Source organism: Arachis hypogaea, chromosome 13 (genome assembly GCF_003086295.3).
Source record: "Arachis hypogaea cultivar Tifrunner chromosome 13, arahy.Tifrunner.gnm2.J5K5, whole genome shotgun sequence".
NCBI classification, from domain to species: domain Eukaryota; kingdom Viridiplantae; phylum Streptophyta; class Magnoliopsida; order Fabales; family Fabaceae; genus Arachis; species Arachis hypogaea.
The window spans coordinates 2,683,415-2,695,868 of NC_092048.1; the positions used below are offsets into that span (position 1 = coordinate 2,683,415).

Sequence of the window (12,454 nt, forward strand, 5' to 3'; positions counted from 1 at the left end):
CTGCTTGAAATATGTCAAAGCATTGAGACCTCGCAGTAATAATGCTTATAATTTTAGCTCCAATGCAATTATATATATTATGCATAAGCATAACAATATTAATACATAGCAAATAACTAAAATTGCTCTTTCATAGTAAAGAAGTTAAGGTTGATATATTAATAACATTAACAGTGACAACAACAATAAGACTGTCTGATAAGCTTTTCCAATACCCTGAAATACATAATGTATATTATATTGGTTAAAGTATTTATTATCTTAATTAATTTTATATTTATTTTTAAATGGGTATAGTTATTTTTTTATTTGGGCTTACCTGGATGAACTGTAAGGATATTTCAATTCATGAAAAAAAAATACTGCTAGAAAATCTCTTAAAAACTAGTTTCATATTTTGCATTATAAAAAAGATTAATGGTCATCAATAATTAATTTGGTGAAAATGTTTTTTTAAATAAATTAAAAGAATTATTATTTATGTAACTGACTCTCATAATATGTTGTTATCCAATTTAAGGAAGACAGGAAATGGATATGGTGAAATTGTATTTTGTATAAATAGGATAGAAATATATATATTTTATATTAGTGGGTATTTATAGGAATCAAATGGAGAGATACATTGTTATATGGGCGATTTGGTGAGTGGTGAGTCAAAGGGAGATGTATTACTAGTTGGATTGTAAATGTCCTTGCAATTTGTCCCCAAAGAGATGGGCAAAAAAGGTGTAAAATTGATGGTTGATAATAAATACATTGTAAAATAGTTACATGGAATGGATACAAATTGGGAGTTGAGATTCTAAAAAACAAGACAAGCAGCATAAAGACACATATTCCATAACACAAATGTATAGTTTCAAGGAGAAAGTAAATACAAGTCAAGAAAAGAGTGAAAATCAAGGACAATAATTGAAAACCATAGATGGAGTATATTGGCTTTTTATGCCGTGCAGGCACAACCAAAGAAGATTCGAACCAACATATTACATTTGAATATTGATTTGATTTTGTGTGTATTGTATAGTAACTTACTGATTTCACGAATTTGACTATTAATTGGATGTATTTCCCTCATTTCATAGCATCATGCGTTATGTTCTCTACTCATGTATTATGCCCAAAGAGTTAAAATGTTTCATGAATTGCTCTCGAATTGATGATTATATGCAGTAATTAAGAATTTCAACTTATTATAGACATCAGATTAGCCATAAGAGGAGTGTTAAGGGCCAGCACTTAACCATCAAAAGGAAATTGAATGATTCTACACCATTAGATATAATCTCACACCATTAAAAACATCATTGATGACTAAAAATTACAAAATCTGCCGGGCCCCTAGACTTTCTCTTAGGCATAATACTTATTTTTTATTCTTCCAATTTTGTACCTTAAAACTAAGATACTTGTTAGCGAAAATTTTCATATTTTTCATAGTATTACTCTAAAACTCTAGTAAGCCATAATCATCATGACCACTGACCTGGTCTTAAGAAAGCTACGTTGAGGAATTCAAAAGATAAATGCCTGTTATAAAGCAGCATTGAACATTCTAAATTGAACTCTCGATGTGTATACATGAAAAGGGTCTTAATCACCCCAATTGAAGCATTTTGCTTAATACAGCATTTCCAGTTCTTCGAAATACTATAATGGTAAATTAATGAGTTAATGCCTAGGGGGCAAGAAGATTGTGAATGTGGTGAATCACCTATCGTAACATACCTTCGAATTTACTGGTGTTACGATGTTTCTTTTGGGTCATTTAGCATTGAAGGTGACACGAAGAAATTCAGATGTAAAATTTAGTAATAATTCACTTTTCGCTTCTTGAAGTACCTATCACTCGATGGAATACTACGAATTTGAAACCACTTGCTGAAATTCCAAATGTACTCATTCAACTACTAAGTTTATCGTGATCTCTCGAAAAGAACACATTTCAAGAAAAAGAAAAACTACGCAAAAAGGTAATTACACAAAAGAAAAAGAAAAAGAAAAAGAAAAACTATATAATCATATTGAAAAAATTGACAAGATGATAATACACACATTCCTCGTGCATGGGAACTATACTCAAACCTCAAATCATGCAAACAAAAAAGCCGTTGACACATACAACACCACAAGCACATTCAACTAGCAGCAGTAGTACACAATATACAACGCATTCGAGGGGCACCCAATTCGGCTTCTTCATCCTCTTCCTCCTCCTCCTCATCCATATAATCATTGTAATCATCATATGTTTCTCGGGAATTGCTCTTAATCTCTTTCTTGCTATTATTACTAGTGTACGACGAATCCGTGAGACAAGTTGTGTGGTAAGCATGACAGCAAAAGAAAGCAATGACTGAAACATTCTGTATAGAGAAAGGATCAAAACATATACAACATCTTCCACCTCCCCTGGTCTTTGACTTCATTTCCATGTTTCTCAGACCAAGGGATTTTGAAGAATCATGAGTATCACTATTTTTTATTCGTGGCTCGTCTTCTTCACTACCTAAAGAAATTCCATGCCGTGCCTCCTTGTAGTACTTGATTAAAAGGTTGACACAGTCCGCCTATTCAGTGAGATATTGTAAGGTATCAAGTTCATGAGATTCTAGAATTTTCCTTTCTGCTTAGTGAAGGATGACGAGTGAAGAGGAAAAACAAACCTTAAGGATATCATTGCACCCATGTCTAAGCGAAGTTTCAGTCCTGTAATCAGTGATAATTTTAACCAGCCGATCCCTAAGCCTGTAGAAAAGCAAACAGAATTGAAGTTTTGCAAACAAGCAGCATATAACCAGAAATAGTGAGAAAGGTAGTCCCTAATTAATGAGAACTACAAATACTAATACTTTTACCTGCATATGTTCTATGATTAGATAATGTAATATGCCTTAAACCACATCTATTACTTGCTGAGGTATTTTCAACCCATTGAAAATCTTATGTGTACCAACAATTTGCCTATGTATGTTCCATGATTGCTGTTACATTAAATCACCTTTATAATTTTATTACTTACCGAGGTATTTCCAACCCATTGGGAACCTTATTTACAATGTAGAGGGGATCAAGATTTCCAACTGTGTGCTCCAATAGCATGCCCACCTGTTGTTCAAAAAACCACGTTCAGAGTAGGCTGAGAAAGAGCAGGATATTTAAAAGCAACAAATTATTTTAGAGGGAACAAATTATTCTAAAAGCAACAAAACAGGCCCATATTTAAATGCACAATCCAGTTATCATGATATACCATTTCAGGCTTGTCAATGCATTGCTTGATTAATTCTTCCCAGAGTTCATCATCATTCTGCATAGTGACAAACTCTACAGCCTGTATAACATAAAAACCACCTCAAACTTAAAATCCCTAAATCTTGATTCAAGATTCAGAAAACCACTTCAATAGAGAAAGAGAAACACCTCCTTAATGTCCCCCAGTTTATTTATAATAACTGCTAGGGCTTGCTTTGAGTTTCCCATCCTTCCTAAGATGAAAACTTGCTCCTTCAGTAGCTCTTTTTTAGTGCAAATTTCATAGGCCTGAAAAGATGAATTGAGAATTTGATTCACATGTGAATGCATACATACAATGGTCAAAGTTGCCATTGGTTCACCACAAACCTTCTCAAGAGTATAGTGCTGACTGCTATGTAGAAAAGGTAGCAGCATCTTTGGATCATAATCTGCATAGAGTTCTACCTATGCACATAAGACCAAAAAAACCAGATTATTGAATGTCATAAAAAGTAACTTTTAATTGCATTCAGCACATACGAACCATTATTCATGTTAAGCAGCACAAAACAAATATCATAACAACCAGGCACTATTTGAAGATAAATGGGGGAAACCCCATCACCGAAATGCATATGGTATATGAATATGGGTATGGTATTACAATTGAAGCACATAATGAAGTAGCTGGATTATCACAAAGAAATGCATTACAAAAGCAGGGCATGGCTAGAGTCTGTTAAAACCTAAAAGGTTGCAAACACAAATTTGCAGCAATAAGGTTCACCTTAGCTCCCAAACAAAAGGAAGCCTGCAATGCTTAAATGAAAGGAAAATAGCCTACCTGTATATCATGAAAGTCTTTCCCAGCATGCGGATTTACTTCAAATAGTGAATGGAGATACAAATGTAAAAAGTATCTGCAGTCACACTTAACATCAGCATTTAGAAGTTGCTTCACAACTTCTTGTGGACTTATTAAGTCCCTATGCTGGATCAATAAAGGAACTGCACGCTTGCAATCCAACATCATCAATTGGACAACCTGAACAAGAAGCAAAAGTAAACAAGTAACAGTCCATTTATCAGTTAATGAGAACAAAAACAAGATAGAACATGAAAATATGTCCATCTTCAAGAAGAAGATCAATCTACTTTTTTAACCCTATAAATGTCTGAGAAATGTTCAATCTCAATCCACAACTATTGCAAACATGTTTGCTCAAGATTCTAATATATTACACTGAAGCTTGTAAATGAAACTCATCGGATGCTGCAATAGAATGCCAACAAAGATGAGAAATATGATTTTGCACATCAGAGAATACCACAAAATCATATAAAAACATGAAATTTGAAGATCAATTGCTACAGAGTATAATTTTACCTTTTCATGGATTGAATCTTGTAGGTTATATTTATCAATGAAATCAAAGAGTTCTGGTTTCATAAGCTGAAAATTTCAAATAAAAGAAAAAGAAAAAAGAAAAGGGAAGTGAATTAACAGTCAAAACAAAATAGACTAAAGACTATTTATCCTACTATCAAAGCATTTGAATGATATTTAATTAATTTAATAGCTGCCTGAACACTGGAAAAATTAATCAGAAAACGTACATCAGCATAAAATGAAAATGCTTTATCGTATTGCCCAGCAATAACATACAACTCTGCCAATGCCTGACAAAGAACAAGTACAAGTTAATGTCCAAAATGGTAAAAAAGATTCAAAGAAGAAAAACATAATAATCAGGCTAACCTCCTTGAGCGAATCGGTCATGGATGAAGTATTGAGCTGAGGTTCGATGGCTGAAATTACAGGTAACGCAGAATAAATTACAGATGGCCATGATTTCACAGTGGACAAGAGATCCTTATGATAAGATGGATTTGTAGCCAATGCCACAAGGGCAACCTGTAGAACCAAAATCAAAATCAAAGTTTTTGGTCCCACATCAGCTCAAAACAGATACCACGTAAGCACATCAGTTTTGAAAGCGACTGCTTTGTTTTAGCCTACCTCATAAGCAGTATCACGTAGTCTAGGGTTTTCTGTTGGCATGTAAGGAACCAAAACAGGGAGTTGACGAAGGTGGGCAAAGTGAAATACCCATCTGTTGAATACATTCCATCAGTAACTGAATAACAAATCACAAACTGCAAACAGAACTACTAGTGCCATGCAGTACCTCTCCCATGCTGAAGCTGATCCTCGCAGCAACTTGGGACATAGAGAAGCTGCTTCACCATATTTTCGTTCCACAATCAAATGATCTAGGTACCTCGATCCTACCTGCAAAGATAGTAGTAAAAATGAAAATTTAAGTCTTAATTAGCTAAAAAATGGGAAAATTCTGCAGAAGGTAACAATTCATTGACCAAGACATGTAATACATGACATATGGTATGGCTTTTCTATAGAAACAAATATTAAAATGAGATGAAAAATAGAACACCAATCAAGCTTCAATATTAAAGAAATCAATTTTATACATGCAATGTTAATTAACTAAATGGGCAGATATAGAGATTGCATTTCATTTTCTTTTGAGCTTGCATCTTGAGTGTATAATATTATGTAGTTTTATTGGGAGCAAAATAAATTATGAAAAAGTAAAAGATTTACTGAGAAACAGAATATTTGAAGAACCTTCAGATACATGCAATCAACATAAACAAGTGCCTTCAGTGGCATATATGTATGTCCTTATTCCAGTTATGTTCTATGTTATTCTACATTTTTACACATCCAACTTTAATTATTATAAAAAGACTTGAAAAATCTCTACCTCATCAAGAAGTTCACTGCGTCCCTGACCAGATTCAACTGCAGCCAAAGCTTTTTCATGCCACCCATGCTGAAGAAGCCATGCAATATGATCTTCCGTATCCCTGATTATTAAAATGCATCAACTTCTATCCAAATTTTAATTTACTATTTTTTACTCTGTATAGAATCTTATAGCACAAGCTTCACATTTTAAACATAATATAAAGTATTTCAGCGAAGTTTGACCCAGGACAAACTTAGTTTGCTTTGACTTGAATGTTCAACAGTTCAAGTCCTTTGAGGGTAGTGATGAATGAAGTAATTTGCTCACAGTGCTAATGGCAATAACAGCTTACGTTGAAGGGGAAGTGAGTTATTGGCTGAAAACCAAAAAAAAAAAATATTTTAAAGAAGGATTGTATTCCTTTGGCAATTGTTGAATTGAAGAATCTCACACAGAGGAGAGCAATATTTTGTAGGCACCACGAGACATCAACTGTTATTAATAAAAAGATTAACCAATGATGTTCCTGATAATATCATTGACAACATCAATATGTGAAACAGAATGGTCGGTACATTCTTTCGTGCCAACCAGTCAGCTGGCAAGTCAAGGTGACATGTTTACCATCTTTTTTATGGTGAATGGTGATGATAATTCAATGTGAATGCATCAAAACTTGATAACATCAAATAAGGATAAAGAAACTAAAAGTAACCTTGGCTTTGCAATAACTACATCTTTTGGGGATACAATATAGTAAAGTGGTTCATCACCTGCAGCCCACTGACCACCAGCATAGCTGCTACCTACATGTGAATGAAAACAAATATTTTGAGGTAGAACTACTCCATTCTGAAAACACAAACCTAAACAACACTAACCAAACTTTAACCTGAGAAAGGAGCATGAGCAAGAGAATAGTCTTTCGCCTTGTAATGCTCAAACCCATGTACCGGTAGAGCATCAGTTGAAAGTTCATCATTGTTCCATGATACTATTCTAACTTCTGGCCTTTGTGCATTGCCCTGTTGAAAATTATATTTATTTGCCTTACAAACATAGCAAAGCTCCAAATTAAATGAGGAGGACAACATAAGTACACCTCACTTCTCTTCCATTCTAAAACATGCAACATGGAATTATGTGTTATGTGTTAAATACAAAATTAATTTATTTATTCATCACGTAATTAAATGCAGCTAACAATATGCAATTATGTGTTAAAACACTCTCTACAGAAGCAAATTATGCAAGTTAGGAATTGAATTACAAAAAATATTAATTAAAATGATATATACCCTCAATAAGTTTGGTACTGTACCTTATCCAATATTATAAAGAAATGTAAGATTTTCCAATTAATATACATCACATAAAAATAAAATAAATTCCAAACTTCCAATATATCAAAGTATTGTGGACCAGAATGACAAGTGTAAATTAAAATTCTCAAAAACAGCTCCCTTTATTTTAAGTGAGAATGCAGAAGAATGAACTCAAATTAATGGTTATAGCTTATAAGAGGTAAAGAAAGGAACGTACAGCGAGCATTAAGTTAGAGTTTCGATTTTTCCATCATATGAAACGAATATATGTTACCTGCCGCGAAGGAGCGGTACTACTAAAATCCTTATTTTCATCTTCCTCTCCAGGAATATAAGCTAGAACTACCAATACATCACCAAAGGGGGCAATGCCTGATATGAAATAGCCAGTCTGAAAGGATGCCATAATATCAACCTGCACCATACCAGACAAAGGAACTTGCCTGTATGTCCCATTGGCTGCTTTATGGTTATTTGTCCTTAGAGAAACAATTTTCACAGATGTTCCCCAGCCAATAACCAAGAGGGTGTCATCCTGTAAGCATCAAACAGATATTAAGTTACAACTTGCAACATTTTTTCTCAAGATGCAATAACAAATGAAATAATGCTACTGCTGATATTCAAACTTCAAAGCAGTTAAACAAGTCTTCAATCATAGCAGTGGACTCTGCTTGCCAGCATGATATAACCCAATAGCATTCCAACATAAATTGTTGACAAACCTGCCAAACCAAGTGAGGACGCAGAAGCTCAGGGCGTGGGCTTCCTCGCGGTCTTTCGATAAATGTTATACGCTGGTCATTGGCAGTATCATAAACCTTCACCCCTGCATCATTTGCCCAAGCAACAAGACTTGTTCTCCATGTCACAGCATGTATTGGACCTTCCCCGGTGTGCAAAACCTTTATTTTTTGTTGGATGTGGGAAGATGGTTAGGTATAGTGCTGGTATTTATTTAGCTGACAAACCAAAAAGTAACATTGAGAGATAGATGAAAAAGTTAAAATGATCTTACAAACCTGGTCACGATAGCCCAACCATTTCTTCGAATTTAAATACAAATGACCTGCTAAACCACCAGCAACAAATCTCCTAGACGCATTCCTTGCATATTCTGGGTCCAATGCAATCGCTTTCATTGGTCGTTGGTACTCAAATTTCATTTTCTCATCAGTGAAGAGACTGTTTATAACAACTGATCCATCATCGGAACAGCTTCCAATAAACTCCCCTTCTATGTCAAAGCTAAGGTCGTTGACAACGGAAGCATGGGCGGCGAATTCTTTCACCTGCAACAAGTGGCTCTAACAAATTAAAAAATAGCAACACCACAATCATCCAAGCATTCTGCCATCACTATCAGATGACAAGTGACAACAGCTAACTAAAAACCTAGCTATCATAAAAATACTTTTAATTTGAGAAACCTAGCTATCATAAATTTATCCGAATATGCTGCACAAACTTCAAAACCAGTATATTGATGGACATCGAACACAAGAACTAATTGTATTCAGTATTCACCCTCGAATTCGATCTATCGAGGTCCAATTTGAGCAATAAGAGCTCGAATTCACACAGGCTGAAGCAGTAAATTAGGTTAGGAACAAAGTGCGACAACTACAAAAAAAAAAAAGGTTAGTAGTGAACCTGATTGCCGAGAAAATCGAGGATGTGAACAGTGCCGCCCTGAGTGCCGAGCGCGATCATCCGCTCGGCGACGGCGATGCATGACGCAGCATCGGTGGCAAGCATCGTAGGTATGCTCCCTCCCATTCTCTGGTACTTAAGCCGTGGCTCCTCTTCGTCTTCTTCTTCCTCCTCCTCTTCTTCTTCGTCTTCTTCAACTTCTTCCTCTTCCTCTTCTTCTCTCTCGTCGTCTCCATCTACACCGTTCTCTGACGGAATCGGAGCCATTCGGATGGTTATCCCCGGCTGCCTCGTGGTTCTGGACTTCTTTTCTCCTCCGATGAGAGAACGGATCTGTTTGGTTGCAGCAGAAAATATTTTCCCTTCCTCCTTTTTCTTTCTCTTTCTATCCCCGTTCTTATTTTTACTATTTTGTTATGTTATATATATTCTTCTTAATTGTGGTTGAAATGGAAAATTGTCGTTGAAGTTGAATGGTGAATCAAAGGGGGAAAAGTGGGAAGTGATGAATGGAAGGTTCCTGAATTGAAAATGCTTAGAAACGGTGCTTAGCTAGCTAACTAGCATTAGTAGGAGTACTGTAGTAGTTAGGGTGATTAATTAACGGGGTAAACGACAAAGGATAGAACGTCAAGGGTGTTGTAAACTTGTAATTTTGTGCTGTGCTAGTGAGAAGCAATTTTTTATTCATTTTTTGCGTTGCAGACTTGCAGTCCTTATTTATTGATTTTTTTCCCCTTTTTTTTGTGAGGTCAACAGCGTTTCCCCTTTTTTTTTTTGGGTCATTTCGTGGACAGGGCCTAAGCCCACAAACAAACCAGCACACACCTCCTCAGGCTCCCCGCTAAATTTGGTGCATGGTGCTTGGTGCTTGGTGCATGCAATGGAGGTCGTGGGCTTTATTACCTTATAAATTGGATTCTCTAAATTTTGAATTTTTATTTTAAAAGTAAAGTATAATCTACCATTTATTTCATAGGTAAGACCTAAAAAAATATGAAAAAAAAACTATCCAATGATAAGAAGTCACACTTTACCCTCTAAAATAAAATTTAAAATTTAGAGTTTCGGCCTTTGTTTTGTAAATGTAAATGAGTAAAAATGGATTTAATAGTCCAATTAAAATATTCTCACTAAACCAATTTGAATTGGTTGACTGATTAACTCACTCGTCCGTTCAAATAAATGTTTGGAGTTTGAATCGCATTTTGTACATACAGCAATCCATTAGCTAATAACAAACCATTAAATAGAGCTGAAATTTATGACGACTTAGTCTTTGAATCGATTAATAAAATTCTTTCAACATACCCAATAAAATTATCCAACAAAATAGATTAAAATATAAGCACATAAAATTATGCAGGAAACCCAAGTTCAAACCGAAGTTTGCAAGCTTTGAAACATACATTTTGTCAAAAATGAGTGATTATGGTATTGGAATTACATCTAATAGTGTAGTAGATCTTTAATTATTTTTATCTCTAACAAGTAGTTCTTTAGCTTTTTGTATTGTTCTTTTCATTACCAATGATCCTCTCTCTTAACTCTTTTACATCTTTATAAACCATCTTTGGATATACAGTTAGGTCAAACTCTTTTCTCATAAAATTTATGGCCTCATGAGTAGTCATGTGTGGATGGACGGTCATCTTTTTTTTCCATTTTTTTGTTGATCCAGTGTTGATTAGCTATATTACTTTATAACTCTCATGTACAAATGTGCTCAATCTTATATGTTTTAACTTGGAAGTATTGCAATACCTTATTATAAGACAAATAAGGAACTCTAATAACACTCTTCATCCTTGCACCCAATTTTTATCATTTTTCTTGTTATTCTTGATCCAAATTAATTTTTTCTCTTCAACAATAAATAAATCCTTAACAACCGCTTTGAACCTCTCAATTGTAACAAATCTTGTACCAAATTCAAATCCTCCTCTCTCAAATCATCTGTAGTAGGCTGATCAGCAAAGCTATTCAACTTTGAGGATCATTTTTCACTATAACCTCCTCTTTTTGCATTAAACTTCTTCTTTTTAGACACTTGTGTAGACTAATTTTTTGGCTTTTTTTTTTTTACTTATTCTTTTTCTTAAAAGATAGTGATACTTCTTTCATTTTTCTTTTGACAGTTTAATGATATTGTCACCATCACCATTATCATCACCCTATTCACCACTCTTATAGTTATTTTCATAACCGGGAGGAAGATGTTCATCCTCTACAATCTCATAGCTATCATAAATAGAAGATAAATTACCTAAGCTTTCCCCCTCAACTGGATCCACATCTTTCTTATTAGCAATCTCTGCAAGCTCTGGATCATGATTAGGATGATCAAAAAATATATAAAGAGGATGATAAAAAAAATATATAAAACTCATAAGTGTTTTTGTTTTTCGTTTTAGCCGATCCCATTCGATTGATACTTGTATCACCCCTCGAATTTATGTCCTTTCTCTTAAGATCATACAGTAGGTTTCCTTATGATTGATAACTAATTTTTTTGAACAGTGTAATCAGATCACCAAAATTGATAAAATCAAAGTTCATTGGTGAAAACATCTCAATTTGACTATGAAGATAAACTAACTCACCACTGGGTGCTTTTGAAAAGTAGTCTTACGACAAAAAGCTGAAACAACAAATACATCACCTATTTGCAATATTTTTTAGCAAAAAACACAAATATTAAATACTATACCATAAGTTTTAAGAAAAATATACTTATTACTGTGCAAGACAAAAACAGTTATACCAACAAAGCTTGATCATAGCTACTTCCTAAAACAGCAATAGTGGAACAACAACGATCAATCATTGTTTTTTTTACGGACAACGTCACTCTTCTATGTACTAGGGCTTGATATAATTGTGTGTGTGTGATTATATATAATGGCATTCATAGTATTGTGTTTAAATTTAAGGCTACACTCACTATTTTTGAAATGACGTCGTTTTAGATGTTAGGACTTAGTTGTTTCATAACCTTTCTTAAATAGATCATATCAGTTTCATTACGGACACATCAACTCCATTACGTTTCGTCAAAAAAATTGTATAAAAAAATTCATACGTCGTGCATTTTAAATAGTAAGAGATGGTGTTATATTTTCTAATATTGAGGGATGAAATTATCTCAAAAAAATTTAACAATTTATATGTCATTTTCTCTTTTATAAAATATTAGTGTAAATTACGAAAGAAAAACTTATACAAATTTGTAAAACAATTAAATTCACAATTACTATTTTAAAAGAATGAATATCAATATATCATTATAACGATAAAGTTCAAACCTAAATTCAAAGATCTCCCTACTAAATTATTTACAGTATTTTATAGGATTTAGTATGCATTGCCAGGTTTATGATTTTTACTACTTCCGGTTGATCAAAAAATTAACTATAAGAAAGGGGGAAACCGGAAAAAAGGAGCGAAAAATCGAAAATGGTA

At 34.0% G+C, this 12,454-nt stretch overlaps 1 protein-coding gene across 2 annotated transcripts; it reads right to left on the reverse strand.

The window, feature by feature from the left end:
• Positions 1-1,881: 1,881 nt before the first annotated feature.
• LOC112736421 (vacuolar protein sorting-associated protein 41 homolog) lies at positions 1,882-9,681 on the reverse strand. 2 transcript variants are annotated; one of them, XM_025785872.3, is made up of 20 exons: positions 8,993-9,681; positions 8,362-8,631; positions 8,065-8,244; positions 7,614-7,874; positions 6,907-7,039; positions 6,788-6,820; positions 6,342-6,390; positions 6,030-6,132; positions 5,430-5,533; positions 5,261-5,354; positions 5,000-5,155; positions 4,858-4,920; positions 4,628-4,693; positions 4,085-4,285; positions 3,628-3,705; positions 3,427-3,546; positions 3,257-3,337; positions 3,026-3,111; positions 2,670-2,751; positions 1,882-2,573 (listed from the first exon to the last, which is right to left on the reverse strand). In XM_025785872.3, the coding sequence occupies exons 1-20, from the start codon at positions 9,257-9,259 to the stop codon at positions 2,142-2,144; spliced, it is 2,859 nt and encodes a 952-aa protein (XP_025641657.1). In that variant the 5' UTR covers positions 9,260-9,681; the 3' UTR covers positions 1,882-2,141. The 2 variants fall into 2 exon arrangements, with proteins under 2 accessions (XP_025641657.1, XP_025641656.1); XM_025785871.3 differs by lacking the exon at positions 6,342-6,390 and having other exon boundaries at positions 6,730-6,820.
• Positions 9,682-12,454: the final 2,773 nt, after the last annotated feature.

What these genes read in the sequence shown, in the direction of transcription:
- LOC112736421 (XM_025785871.3), bottom strand. Translation starts at nt 9,259, where the DNA reads ATGGCTCCGATTCCGTCAGAGAACGGTGTAGATGGAGACGACGAGAGA. An exon ending in TGCTCATGCTCCTTTCTCAG is followed by an intron (nt 6,821 to 6,906) that starts GTTAAAGTTTGG and finishes ATTCACATGTAG; the next exon opens with GTAGCAGCTATGCTGGTGGT. An exon ending in GCATTGACAAGCCTGAAATG is followed by an intron (nt 3,112 to 3,256) that starts GTATATCATGAT and finishes TTTGAACAACAG; the next exon opens with GTGGGCATGCTATTGGAGCA.